The sequence below is a fragment of the Pteropus medius genome, unplaced genomic scaffold, assembly GCF_902729225.1.
Source record: "Pteropus medius unplaced genomic scaffold, Ma_sr-lr_union100, whole genome shotgun sequence".
Classification (NCBI taxonomy): domain Eukaryota; kingdom Metazoa; phylum Chordata; class Mammalia; order Chiroptera; family Pteropodidae; genus Pteropus; species Pteropus medius.
The window spans coordinates 4,120,203-4,133,743 of NW_024354498.1; the positions used below are offsets into that span (position 1 = coordinate 4,120,203).

The 13,541-nt window shown below is 41.9% G+C and overlaps 1 protein-coding gene across 5 annotated transcripts in view; it reads left to right on the plus strand.

Moving 5' to 3' along the window:
* PHKA2 (phosphorylase kinase regulatory subunit alpha 2) overlaps positions 1-13,541 on the plus strand; it is a 74,008-nt gene that overhangs the window by 23,208 nt on the left and 37,259 nt on the right. For 4 of the 5 annotated variants that reach the window (XM_039852312.1, XM_039852311.1, XM_039852313.1 and 1 more), the window contains 8 exons: positions 910-957; positions 1,831-1,999; positions 3,149-3,231; positions 5,642-5,722; positions 6,827-6,925; positions 8,704-8,850; positions 10,307-10,360; positions 10,940-11,062. In XM_039852312.1, coding sequence (XP_039708246.1) covers positions 910-957; positions 1,831-1,999; positions 3,149-3,231; positions 5,642-5,722; positions 6,827-6,925; positions 8,704-8,850; positions 10,307-10,360; positions 10,940-11,062 — 804 coding nt within the window. The remainder of the gene's footprint in view (positions 1-909; positions 958-1,830; positions 2,000-3,148; positions 3,232-5,641; positions 5,723-6,826; positions 6,926-8,703; positions 8,851-10,306; positions 10,361-10,939; positions 11,063-13,541) is intronic. The other variant, XM_039852315.1, reaches the window with a different exon arrangement.

Genomic DNA, 13,541 nt, shown 5'->3' on the forward strand with positions numbered 1-13,541 from the left:
GGCCCTGGGTGGGAGCTTCTTTCAGCCAGGCTGCTTTGATCTACAAAATATCCCATTCTCCAGCCATTTGAGAATTAGTTTTATAGTGCTTTTAATAGGACATATTAAGAGCATTCTTTCACTGGGCCTGAATTGTGGAGGAAATGGGAGGCCACATAATGTATTGACTAAGAGCTCAAACTCTGGAGTCAGATGGCCTGGGCTCTGTCCTTGCTCCGCCTGCTGCCAGCTGGGAGACTTTAGCAATGTTGCTTCCTCTCTCTCAGCCTCTGGTTCCTCATCTATAAAGTGGGGTAATAATAACACCCACCTCATAAGGTCATTGCAAGAATTAGAATTCAGCTAAAACGTTTTGTACATGCCTGGACATAGTGTCTGATTATCAGAGTGTTACTTATAATAAGAAGAATTATAATAATTGGTTGCAATACATAGTCTTAAGAAACCTTGGCAGCTACTTGCATTTTGTAAGAACTTTTACTCAATAGTCTAGTAATGGTGTCACAAATGGCTATTCTGGCACAAAGCAGCGTTACTTTGGGGCAAGCATTGTGGACTTAATGCATCCTCAGCAGAACAAAAATAAATTACTGATAATTGTGCCATAAATCTCCAGCATACTAGGCTTATACAGTTGTCTTGCTGAAATATCAGTGAGGAATCACTGGATTTCAGAGCCAAGAGGGGCCATCTGGTCCCACCCTTTTATTTGAGATACGTCACTTTGTCAAGATTTTGTTTCTTTGTGATGGAGAGGTAGAAATAATGAAACAATTAGAATACTTGTATATGATCTGGATCTACCTTCTCAGGAAAGTCTCCAGGCAGCGCTGGCTTACCAGCTATGTAGTGAGCTTTTCATGGAGTGGGAGAGCCGGCCTTGTTACTGACCCCACTTTATTTCTACAGAATGTGGTGAAACTCATGCGGGGTCTTCTCCAGTGCATGATGAGACAGGTAGGCGGAAAACGACAAATGTGTTTGTGGGTCATCATGTGGGCCATTTTGTCATTTTCATGGTAACAACTACATTCTTAAAGTGTTTTTAACTTTTCTTCCCAAAATGAAGAGAAATTGAAAATATTTTGCTTACTTTCTCCTTTTAAAATTATCTTCACTACTTTTATTGTACTATAGAACCAAAGACTCAAAGGACACTGTTTCTTAGAATCTCTTTTAAGGAGTTACCTGTGTAAAAGCAGAACATGCCTTTTTAAAAAAAAAATGGGGGGTTAAAAACTTTGTTTTTTAAAAGCCACTCCTAGAAATCTATGTACTATTGTTCATTCTGTTGAGTTTATAATAAGGTTTATTTTCATTCGAGTTGAAATCTTTGAGTTTTTAAAATTTGACATCATTATTTACTGGTATTTTCAGTGAGTGTTAAATAAAACAATTCATTGAGCACATGCTATGTACAGAACATCAGACTAGGGTCTGCAACAGACGCAGTGATTCCTACGATATCATCCCCACCCTTATTCAGCATGTGCCCTCTTTCCCTCCTAACCTCCCTCTCTCATTGAGTGCCTACCCTGTGTCACAGCTCATGTTGGGGATACAAGACAAGGAAATCTGTTGGCTTGACCGCTTGCCCCTGTAGAGCTTATTAAAATCCCACTGGGCTGGCACATTCCTGGAAATGGGCAGGAAGAATCCCTGCACAGCCCCTCTGTGTGGTGCTCACTAGTGAACATCCGCTGCCTTCCATCCCCCTGGCTCCCAGAGGTAGCAGATAAGGGGTCTCCATCCAGGAGACTGACCCTGGATGTGGCCTCTGCCAGCCAGGAGCCCTTGTACTATGCAGAGCCTGCTTGTCTTCTCCCTCAGGTGGATAAAGTGGAGAAGTTCAAGCATACACAAAGTACCAAAGACAGCCTGCATGCCAAGTACAACACTGCCACCTGCAGCACCGTGGTGGGTGACGACCAGTGGGGCCATCTCCAGGTGGATGCCACCTCCCTCTTCCTTCTGTTCCTGGCCCAGATGACTGCTTCTGGTAAGCCAAGGCCATTTGAGTCCATTGTATAGGGAGCGACAATCCAGAAGGGGGCAGAAAGGGGCAGACATTGATCAGTACTCAAAATAAGCTATTTCCGTAAAGAAAAAGCATGCTTCCTTATATTATGTGCACTGACTTTGCGATGTGCCAACAGTCAGCCTCCTGAGCATTTGCAAGATGAGGACTGTCGATGAGTCAGCTCTATTAGCATCATTCTAGTTGATCCCAAAGCTTCCTTTCTGTCACTGTCACCTACGTTACTGGACCAACCTAAATCAGATCTACCTTCAACCATTGAAATATCCATAGACAGTGTCCCACTCTTAAAGTTTTCTTCTCCAGGACTTCATCAGTTGATAAATCATAATTAATTTAACTATGTCTTTATTCCTTTTTTTTTTTTTGCTGTTATAACTAATGTTGCAATACCAACTTTGACCCCATATCTATTTGCTTCCTTCCATTGGTTAGATATCATTCAAAGGCTACTCATACATATTCCCAAACTGCTTTTACAACAGTTTACTAGTTAAAAGTTCTCCCGTTGATGTAAAAATACATATCTTACCATACCCATACCAGCTTTAAGAAGTCATACTTAAAAAATGTATGCATTATCATAACCAACTGAACACTCAAGGACCCAAACAAAAATCCAAGAGGGTTGCCATCTGCTTCGGTATATTGATGCAGCCCCCCGGGCAGGTCCAGGGCCATCTCCTGAAGTTGGAGGCTCCACTTTCCCTATCTGCCCTTGGAGGAAAGTATTCACCCTTTGGCTCACTCAAGGATAAAGACAGTGTCTGGTTGCCATGGGCTAAAATCCTTGCTTTGTTGGAACCTTCTCTGTGCAAATCCAAAGGGCCTACCAGAAGACCCCACAACCTTCTCTTTCAATTCCTTCAGCTTACAGGCACACACACAAAAATGGAGCCTGCCCATTCGTCCGTCCATCCTTCCTTTCTTCCTTCCTCTTTCTGAGATTAGACATTAAGTGTTACAACTTACTTCAGACTAATTTTTGATGCTCTAGTAAGAAAAATGAAAATGGTAAAAGGATTTATTTCCTAGTGTGATTATTTGTAATTGGCAACTCGCTCATCACAACATAACTTCATAACTTCATTGTTTGCTTTTCTTTACTAGGTTTACGTATTATCTTCACCCTCGATGAAGTAGCCTTCATACAAAATCTTGTTTTTTACATAGAAGCTGCATATAAAGTAGCTGTAAGTATCAACCCTGGTAGTTTTTTCAGTTATCAAAGAGAATAAAAGTCATATAGTTCTCTGAAGTCCAAGCTATTTGGCGCTGACCAGAAGGTTAGCATGATTAGAGCTCTAAGATTATGTTGCCGCCTCACACAAAGTGCATATTTTTGTCCTGAGACACAGTTGCAGAATTCATGTTTTTGGAATGTACCACATGCTCTGTTTGAATCCATTATGCTTGTTTAAAATAAGACCCTAAAATGTCCTGTAGCATGTACACAGGCTGTCCTGAATCAAGGTGAAGGCAGCAGCATCGGTGCCTAGGTAGGAGCTGCAGTGCTGTGAGGCTTCCCACCTCCCCCCACCCACCCACCGTGGCCCACAGGTAGAGGGGCCAGAGCCAGATGTGTGCCCCAGGCCAGATGCGTGCAGGTACAAATGTGCATAAACCCCAGCTCCTCCAGGCTTCTATCTGGTATGGAGATTGAAGCTTCACACACTTCTAGAGAACAACTAAACTGTGCAAAGCTGACAATAAAGGTGATAAGGAAAAGGTAGAGTTTGATTTGTGGACAAAAAGCCACTGTGGTTTAAAGCAAGGGTCAGCACGCTTTTTCTGTAGAGGGCCAGAGGGTAAATATTTTCAGCCTCGTGGTCCCTATGGTCTCTGTTACCACTACTCAACTCTACCATTGAAGCACAAAAGCAGCCTAGACAACATGTAAACACGTGATCAGGGCTGTGTCTCAAATAGACTTTATTTACAAAAAGAGGTGGCAAATGAGATTTAGTCCAAGGGCCATGGTTTGCTACCCCCAGGCCCAAAGTCGTGATTTTCAATTAGGGGCAATCTTTCTCTCCGAGGGGACATTTGGCAATGTCTGGAGACATATTTGGTTATCGCACTGGGAAGTGTGCTACTGACATGTAAAGGATGGAGCCCAGGGATTCTGCTGAACATCTTTCAGTGCACAGAGTAGCCCCCACACGATGAATGTCAGTAGTGCCAAGGTTGACAAACCCTGGTCTAAAGAAACTTGAGAAGTCTTCATGGAAAAGGTGGGAACTTAGATAGACCTTGGATGAGTCGGGTTAGATAAGCATAAAGGAGGAAAAATGTTTGAGGTGAGGGAATAGCACGAACAGTCACAGAGGCTTGAACAGGCTCTCAGTGTGTGTATGTGTAGGGAGGGCTGCCTGGGGAAACAGTGCGCAGAGTGAAGGAGTAAATTTAGGGTTGACAGTTGAGTAGTGGAGAATGGTAGAAAATAAAGTCAGCTTGTGAGTGTGCGGGAAGTGGAGGCCAGATAATGGATGTATGGCCATCCAGAGAGATTTGAACGAGATCCGCTAGGGTTGGATGAACATTTTGTCACTTTAGACTCTTAAGCCGGGAGAGCGAGTTGATCAGCTTTTAAGAATGAGTCACTGAGCTCTGGGATTAGAGTGGAGATGGGCTGGAACATGGAGAGGCCCAAATGTGAAGAATAGTGAAGTAAAGAGTCCTGGGTCACAACTACAAGGCCAGTGTGGCAAGGAAGTGTCTACAGTCACTCTGGTGGGCCCAAGTCTAAATTTTCGCATTTTGAAAATGTTCATCTTTGGAGATACAGTAGTAAATACTGAAATTTTGGCATCGATCCTATTCTTGTTGGGGTATAGTCTTTCAGTAGTGCACATAGCATTATTTTAAAACAGAATCCAGTGTTTGGGTTTCTTAAGAGAAAATATGAATTATGAAAATTAGGTATGCATGTATCAAGTCCTATATGTGGACAGAGTGCTCTAAGTCAATTCATATTAATCAGTTTAAAATACCAAGAAAAATTGTATTAACCAGTGTTACCCCAATAAACTTAATTTAAAAAAATAAAATAAAATACTAAGAAAACTCACTATTCTGTGCCTCAGTTTTGACTTTGGCTCCCGTTACTTGCTGAGCATTTTTTCCCCAAGAAGTAATGCTGGAAATTGATATTAAATTATTTTAAATGGTTTGGTTGGCTTCGACTATTTATAACTCATTTGTTAAAGTGTCTATCACGTCTTACAATTTAATATAAGTACAAAGGAATTAGCTAAATAGAGGGACAGCATTTTATTTGACTTTAAGATAAAAAAACATTTTATTCTCTGCAAATCAAGAATTTCTTACAAATTCGTAATTTTTAGGAATAAGAAAATTGAGAGCACTTTGCATGCATTTTTGGTTCCACCTGAGTATTTACTTCCAAAACTCCGCACGGAGATCAAATGAACCGAAATTGAAGAAGAACAGCCTGAATGTGTAAAGCCATAGTTTTGGTAGTCTTCGAGAAGAGATATTTATGCTCTATTATGCCTGTGCTGACATAAAGGAATCATTTTCCCATAGCTCTTCTCATGTGCCTCTTTCTCCTGCTCTGATTACTGCTTTTTTCTTCCGTAGGATTATGGAATGTGGGAACGTGGCGATAAGACCAATCAGGGCATTCCAGAATTGAATGCAAGCTCTGTAGGAATGGCCAAGGTGACGGCTTGTCCTCTTTGTTTTCCCTCTGTGCATTTTTACTGCTTTGATTTGGTTCTCATTAGAAATTTGGATTTAATCTGATTAGTATATTTTTCAAAAGTCACCAGCAAATACGAAATTCAAGTGGCACATGTACCCCAGCCACCTGAAATTATAGGTAAAGAATGTAGCTTTCCTACACTGAAATCTGCATGTACCTGAAAATAAGTATGTTTCCTCCTCATTATTCATTGTTATCATCCACACGTCTAAGCTTTTGCTGTTGTCTAAGAAGCTGGATGTGTTATGTCCAGTCTTCTTTTTTGGGTCAGAAAGAGGGCTGAAGAATATTACCACTTTTTAGCGCAGGGCTCACAAGTTCAAAAATCTATAGGGTCTGGTGTAACATTTAAACCAGTGAAGTCAGCCAGATAGAAATAGCAGGAGGACACTGGGAACTTTTTCTAAAGGTATTCCAATTCGAAATTATTTTAAAAATTTCTTCAGGCCAAACAGAACACACCTGTGGGGCAGATTCAGTCTGCTGGCCACCAGTTTACATCTTTTTCCCTAGACATCTAGCATGCTTCTTTTCCTCCTTCCTTCTCGAGACTGAAGTATACTTTGGACAGAGTAAAGATTCCAGAGCTAGAATTTTTAAAGCAACAATAAATATGCTCTGTTAAGGTCAACTGACAGAAAGTGTTCTTAATACTTAAAGAATGAACTTTCTCAAGTGCCAGATATACTGATGTTAGGAATTAACCACCTAAATATGTGAAAGGAAAGCCGACCATGAATTTAGTGCCCCGCTCCCCGCCACACACACAAAGTTATGAACTTGTTAGTATTTCATTTTTTAAAAGAATGCTAATTTCATTTTGGGAAATGTTTTTCTGTTTTCTCTTGCTTGTTCCTTCAATAAGCAGCAACGTGCAGGAAAGCTCTGATCTACTGAAAACAAGGGTAGAGCATGACCATAGGACCCTGTAGCTGGATTTTAACAATGTGCTTCATCACCTTTGGGGAAACATGTATGCTAGATTGTTTAATGACAAAGGAGTACCAGATATGGAGTGTATGTTCACTAGAAAGAAAAATAATTCAGACCTGTGTTTGTAGGCAGCACTTGAGGCAATTGATGAACTGGATCTTTTTGGGGCCCATGGAGGACGCAAGTCAGTGATCCACGTCCTGCCTGATGAGGTCGAACACTGCCAGGTACCAACTCAGCCTCTCGCATTTCAGAGAGCAGGGAAGGAGACTCATGGAGGGAAGGCCTGGGCTCCAGTTCAGATTCCTCACCTTCCTAGCTTAGTGGTATTTGGCTTCTTTGAGTTTTAGTTCCCTCATCCATACAGTGGGCACATCAGGACCTTCCTTTCCTGCTGCACAAGGTGCACAAGGATAAGAGTAAATCAATTTACTTTGTCAGAGCACTTTGTAAGCCAGAAAGTACCATGTAAACATAAGACACAACAATGTTGTATATATGGAGCCGACAATCAAGGCACCTTGTTTTGCTGAAGGCAAAATCTGTTTCATTTGTTTTGAGCACGTAAGTGGTTTTCTCTAAGGTTTATTTCATGATGAATGACTAGCAAGCACTGGTTCCCTTGGAGAGGGGGGTGGCGATGGGCAGGAATGGGTAGTGGTAGAGAGACGAGACAGGAGACATGGCAAATTAGTAGAACCTCCATGAAATACAGGTTAGAGAAAGGAGTGATTTGATGAAGATTAGGGAACTTCATTAAATGGACAGCGCATCACCAATTACTAGTCAATCAGTAAACTCTTATTTAGTGAGGGCCCACTGTATGCTGGAGCTATGGGGGTCAGATATGTAAAAACTTGTAAGCAGAGAGCTTCGGTGGGAGTGCGTGTTTCCAGGCAGAGAGAGCCTAGGGAAGAGTGACTAGTTAAAGAACTAGGCTTAGGTGGGGGGCCGAGGGGTTCAGTTAGCTATAGAAAAATGAAGTTTTATTCTGAAGCTGAAAGGTTCTCTATTTTTACCTTCCTCTCCAGCTAACTCTATTTTCCCCCATTAAATAGTCCTTAGCAGGGACTCTGCTATTTCTTGGGGTATGGTTTAGTAGAGTCAAGCTGGTGTTCATCTTAATAGATGTGTAGTCTAGTGGAAATTGTGTGAGCTTTGTAGCCAGCTGGGCCTGGGTAGGAATTTTAGCTCTCTTGCATACTAGCTGCGTGTTAGGTATAAGTCTCTGTACTCAGAGTCTGAGAGTCCTCATGTGTGAATTGGACATAGTACCTGAATTCCTTCTTCTTATGGAAGATTTAATAAGCTTATGTTTGCAGGGGTCTAGCCCCATGTCTGTATATGTTAAATCTCAAGATTAGCTCCTTCCCTTCCCAAACTTTTCCTTCTAATCTCAACTTCCTCTAGTTTACAGTATGTAATCCAAGCACCTTATACTCGAGGCCATATTATAGTTCCGCTAAGTAACCCCTTTCTCTCTAGGACTAAACTAATTCTGTTGTTTACCATCTTGCCTGAGTGTTCTTGCAGTCTTCTGGATTTGACTCTTTAAGTGGTTTCTGGTTTACCAGCCCAAATAGTCACATTCCATAGACGGCAGACACTTTTCTGTATTGGTCCCATATGTGCGTTCTTCTCTGCCTCTATCTTCACAGCCAGGACACCCTAGCCAGCTGACATAGGTAGCCCGTAGTTCCTCCCCTGCATGTCCTGAAGGCCCAGCCAGGTCAACAGAAGGCACAGAAGGAAGGGAGACAAGCAGTTCTTAGTGCGGGCTGCAGACAGTACAGTGCTCTCCCTGACTCCTACTCTCCCCCAAGGAACAGGAACCATTGGCTGGGGAGGTCAGGTTGCCCATCAGGGACCATGTTAGTAGGACAAAGTTGTAATCGAAATTGGCAAACTCAGTGGAATGTTCCCTGAGGCTAAGTTCATGGTCTCTAGGTACTATATATAACTATGAGTGCTTCCCAGGTTAAAGCCACCTCTGTTTTTCATTCAGTCGATTCTGTTCTCCATGCTGCCAAGAGCATCGACATCTAAAGAGATCGACGCTGGACTGCTTTCTATTATTTCTTTCCCGGCCTTTGCAGTAGAAGATGTGAACCTTGTGAATGTGACCAAAAATGAAATTATTTCCAAGCTCCAGGTAAGCATTGGTCATGCTGCTGCCATTCTGCCCTGTGTCAGTGCCACTTTCATACTATGACATAGAGCAGCTCACCCAGGCCTCAGCTCTCCATGAGGTCCGCGGCTTGGTTCATCAGAGTGGATGCATAGAGTGAGGTAATCAAAACTGAATCTGCAGGTGAGAAAACACAGTCTCAGAGTGATCAGGTCACTTGGTTCTCTTCTTAAGTAGCAGAGCTTGAACCCAAGCCATCATCTTTGAACTTGAATTCATACCACTCCTGTACTTCTTAGAGATCACAAACAGACTCCTTTGAAAATCTCTTGAAAGCTAACGTCCCTGCCAGAAAAAAAAACCACGTGTGTTTTAATATCCTCAAACTTTATACACAATTTCAGGGGGCTTCATAATCCCAAGGTTAGGTTGAGGTTAAAAAAGTTTCCCTGCTCTGAGTAACTATATAACTATGACACATTATATCAAAGTGAGAATGTTATTAAATATTCCAGCCAACTGAAGTTATCGGTAAAGTTATCAAAGAATATAAGTTTCCTAAGCCAAAATCTGCATGTTTATGATCCTACTTAGATTCCATGAAAAATACTTTTCCATGAAAAGGTCTCCGATCATATCCCTCAAAAGAAGGTGGATGTTTCAATCAGGGTTCAGTGGAGAAAAGAAACCTCTTTAGATAGTCGAAGCAGACAGAGAGGTAATGCAGGGAATGAAGTGTTTAAAGGGGATCAAGTTCTAGGCTGGACCTCCCATGACTCCCAGGACAGTACGGGTTGGCCACTGGACGTACTTGCCCCCACGGCCAATGCGAGAGCAGCCCCCACACACTTAAGAAACTGGGGAACGAACATCCAGAGCTACGATCCAGGGGTTAGAGAGGCAGCCTCAGAGAAGCCCTGCCACTGCCCTTCTTTCCTGACACCCAGGAGGCTGGAGGGGAGCACTGGAGCCTGCAGCAGGAAAACCAGCGATGATAGCCTGAAGCCACAGGAAGCCCCACCTGCCTCCTGGCCAAGCCTTGCAGAATGCAGGCTCCTTTACATCCAAGGCTTAACTGTGAGGAATGTGGAATGTCCTTTTAGCTTTTCAGTCTTTCAAGTAGAAGCAGTCCAATCCAAGTATCTGCCTTGGTGGCTTCTCCGAGCAGGAAGGGTCTCTTCGCATCTTTGCATGATACGGCAAATTAGTGAAAGGTCACAGCCATTCACTGAAACCGTCAGTAATTACTCTCGTACCTATAATGTTTTGGCATTTTTTTTCCAAGCACTGATCAAATTTGAATTTACTTTGCTTATTATTTAAAAATAACTTTTTTATACTGATAGCAAAGAGCACTTGGTACACATTTCATTACCAAAAGATTCATGGGAAGGGGCAAAGGGTTGACTGGAATTCAAATCAAAAGGCAAAGAAATTCTTACGATTTCATCAGATGTACTTATTTTTCTTTATCTCTTAGGGGCGTTATGGATGCTGTCGCTTCCTTCGAGATGGTTATAAAACCCCAAGAGAGGTTGTATTTAAATATTGTTTCTTATGATTCCTTAACTACTTGATATCTAAGTTGCCACTGTGGTGTTCTCCCTCTGTTGATTATAATTACATGTAAGAATGTGGGAAAGGGAAGTCTTAATTCTGGAGTCAGCAAAGCGGGAGTTAGGCCCTAGAATAGTAAGATCATCAGGAAGACAGCAAGCTAGTGGTCTAAAGCCAGCTCGTAGACAAGGACAAACAGTTTTGTGGCTCACATGGCTTTTTAAATACCAACTGTGGCTACCTCCTTACGTTTCTTTGCCATAGTGACTGATATAATGATATCAAGAGAGGCAAATTGCTGTTTATTCATTAGAGATATAGGAAGCTTAATATAATAAACTGCCAAGGAGTCTTGTATACATTTCTGGTTTACTTTTCTAAAATTTTACCATGGAAAACGGCCAAAAATAGCATCTCTCCTTTATAGCAGAATCCTAATTATACCAACCTCAAAGCCGCATTGAATTGGACGGGTGAGGGAAAGCCAGTGAGGTGCAATGCTATTATGTATGTAATCTGACATCACCTTTTAGAAGGTTTACTTATTTGATTCCAGGACCCAAACCGACTGCATTATGACCCTGCTGAGCTCAAGCTCTTCGAAAACATTGAATGCGAATGGCCCGTGTTCTGGACGTATTTCATAATAGATGGGGTCTTCAACGGTGATGCCGTTCAGGTGAGAAAATGTTGGGTGTTATATTAATGATCAGTATATTTCATTACACTGGTGGGCAGATTGTTATGAGATCATAAGGCTATGCAAGAATTTAGGGCACCATTTTAGTGATGTTGCCCCTTAGCAAACTTTTCCAAAACTTAGCGAATTAAAGCAGCAACTATTTTATTTGCTCATGATTCTTCAGTTTGGGCAGGGCTCAGCAGGGACGGGTCGTCTGTTTCACCTGGTGTCAGCTGGGATGGTCAGTGGGGCTGGAGGATCTACTTACAAGATGGCCCAGATGGGAGCCCAGGTGGGCTGTTGGCCTGAGCCTTGGTTCTCTTCCACATGGCTAGCTTGGGCTTCTCACGGCATTTTGGTCTCTGGGGAGGTAGGCTTTTCACATGGTGCTCATCGTCCCCTAGAAGGCGAAAGAAGAAGCTGCCAAGCTTTCTTAAGGCTTAGGCCTTTTACTGGCAAGGCGTTACTTTTGTTTCATTTTGTCATTTAAAGGGCATCCCACATTCAAGGGGAGGGGACTACACAAAGGCAGGAGTACTGGGGGGGCAGAGTTCATCAGAGACCACCAGTCTACCACAGACAGGTTTTGTTGTTGCTCTTGTTCGGTTCAGGCCAGCTGGTGGTTTTGTTGTCTTTAGCTCTAGTTTAAGGGTTCTTTCAGCTAATGTCTTATCTACTGTAACAGCCTCCTAACTGATCTCCCAGCCTCCAGCCTCCAGCCTCACTCCCTGCTGTTTCTCCACACCTTGCCATGGTGATCTTATTAAAAGACAAATTAATTCTGTTGCTGCCTTGCTTAAAAGCTTTAAATGGCTTCCTGATTGCTCTGGGGCTGAAATACAAGGCCTTCACATGTTTTGTAGGGTCCCATAAGATCTGGCCCTTGTTTTCACCACTGTAGCCCAATTTCTTATTACTTACTTCCTTTTTTCAGTTCTGTGACCCAAGTACACTGAAACCTTTTAGTCCCTTGAACAAGTCATGTTGTTTCTCCCTCTTCTCAAATGCCTAGGACATGCTTTGCACCCCCAACTTCTCCTCCCTCCTTTACTTTTTCTTTCAGAAAGTCTTCTCTAACCCCCAACGTGCCCCTTTTGTATGCCCCACAGCTCTTATAACAGCATGGCACCTATAACTGTATTTAATGTCCTACTTACCTGTCAAAGGACCCTGATAGAGGTGATCTCTATCCAGTTCACTAACATAGTCCCTGTGCCTAGTACATAGTAAGTGTTTATTAATGCAACATTCATTTCTTCAAAACATTTCTTAGAATTTGCTGCCTTGCATGCTTCGGTGACCAGAACAGACTTGTCTTTGTGAAGCTTATGTGAATGACTGACAAACTCAACACTGTGCCACTTTTTTAACCTGTTCAGGTCTGCCATTTTTTAAAAACTTGTTCAAATCACATGTTCTAGGGTGGGATGAGCAATCTACGATTTAATTTAGTTTTTGAAAGCTGCCTCTACTCAAGAATGCCTAGGGGCTGCAAAAATACCAGCAAGCTTAAAATGTTACTCTCCCATTGTTGATTTTTTTAAATTTAATTTTATTATTAGTTTCAAGTGTATAGTACATTGGTTAGACATTTATATAGTTTATGAAATGATCCCCCTGGTTGCTCTCTCTTCCCTCTGGCTCTGCACCTAGCCATTACATTACTGCTGACTGCATTCCCTATGCCGTGCTCCCCATCCCCGTGACCATCTATCCACTACTAATTTGTACTTCTTTAACTCTTCACTCCTTTTTCCCAACACCACCACTCCCCTCCCCTCTAGCCATCACCAGATTGTCCTCTATATTTGTGAGTCTGTTTTCGATTAGTTTGTTCTTTTTTTTCCTTAGATTCCACATATCAGTTAAATCATATGGTATTTCTCTTTCTCTGTCTGACTTATTTTGCTCAACATAATAACTTCTAGGTCCAGCCATGTCGTTGCAAATTATAGGATTTCATTTTTTTAATAGCTGAGTAATATTCCACTGTATGTATGAACTATAACTTCTTTATCCATTTGTCTGTTGATGAGCATTTAGGTTGCTTCCATATCTTGTAAATAGTGCTGTCATGAACATAGGGGTGCATAGATCTTTGCGAATTATTGTTTTGGTTTTCTTTGGATAAATACCCAGAAATGCAATTGCTGTGTCAAAAAGTAGATCCATTTTTTAATTTTTTTAGGAACCTCTGGACTGTTTTCCATAGCAGCTATACCAATTTGCAATCCCACCAACAGGGCTCCCTTTTTGCCACATCCTTGCCAATACTTGTCGTCCTTTGATTTATTGATGATAGCCATTCTGACAGGTGTGAAATGATATCTCATTGTGGTTTTAATTTGCATTTCTATGATTAGTGACCTTGAGCATCTTTTCATATGTCTATTGGCCATCTACATTTCCTCTTTGGAGAAATATCTATTCAGGTCTTCTGCCCATTTTTAATTGGATTGTTTGTTTTTCTGTTGTT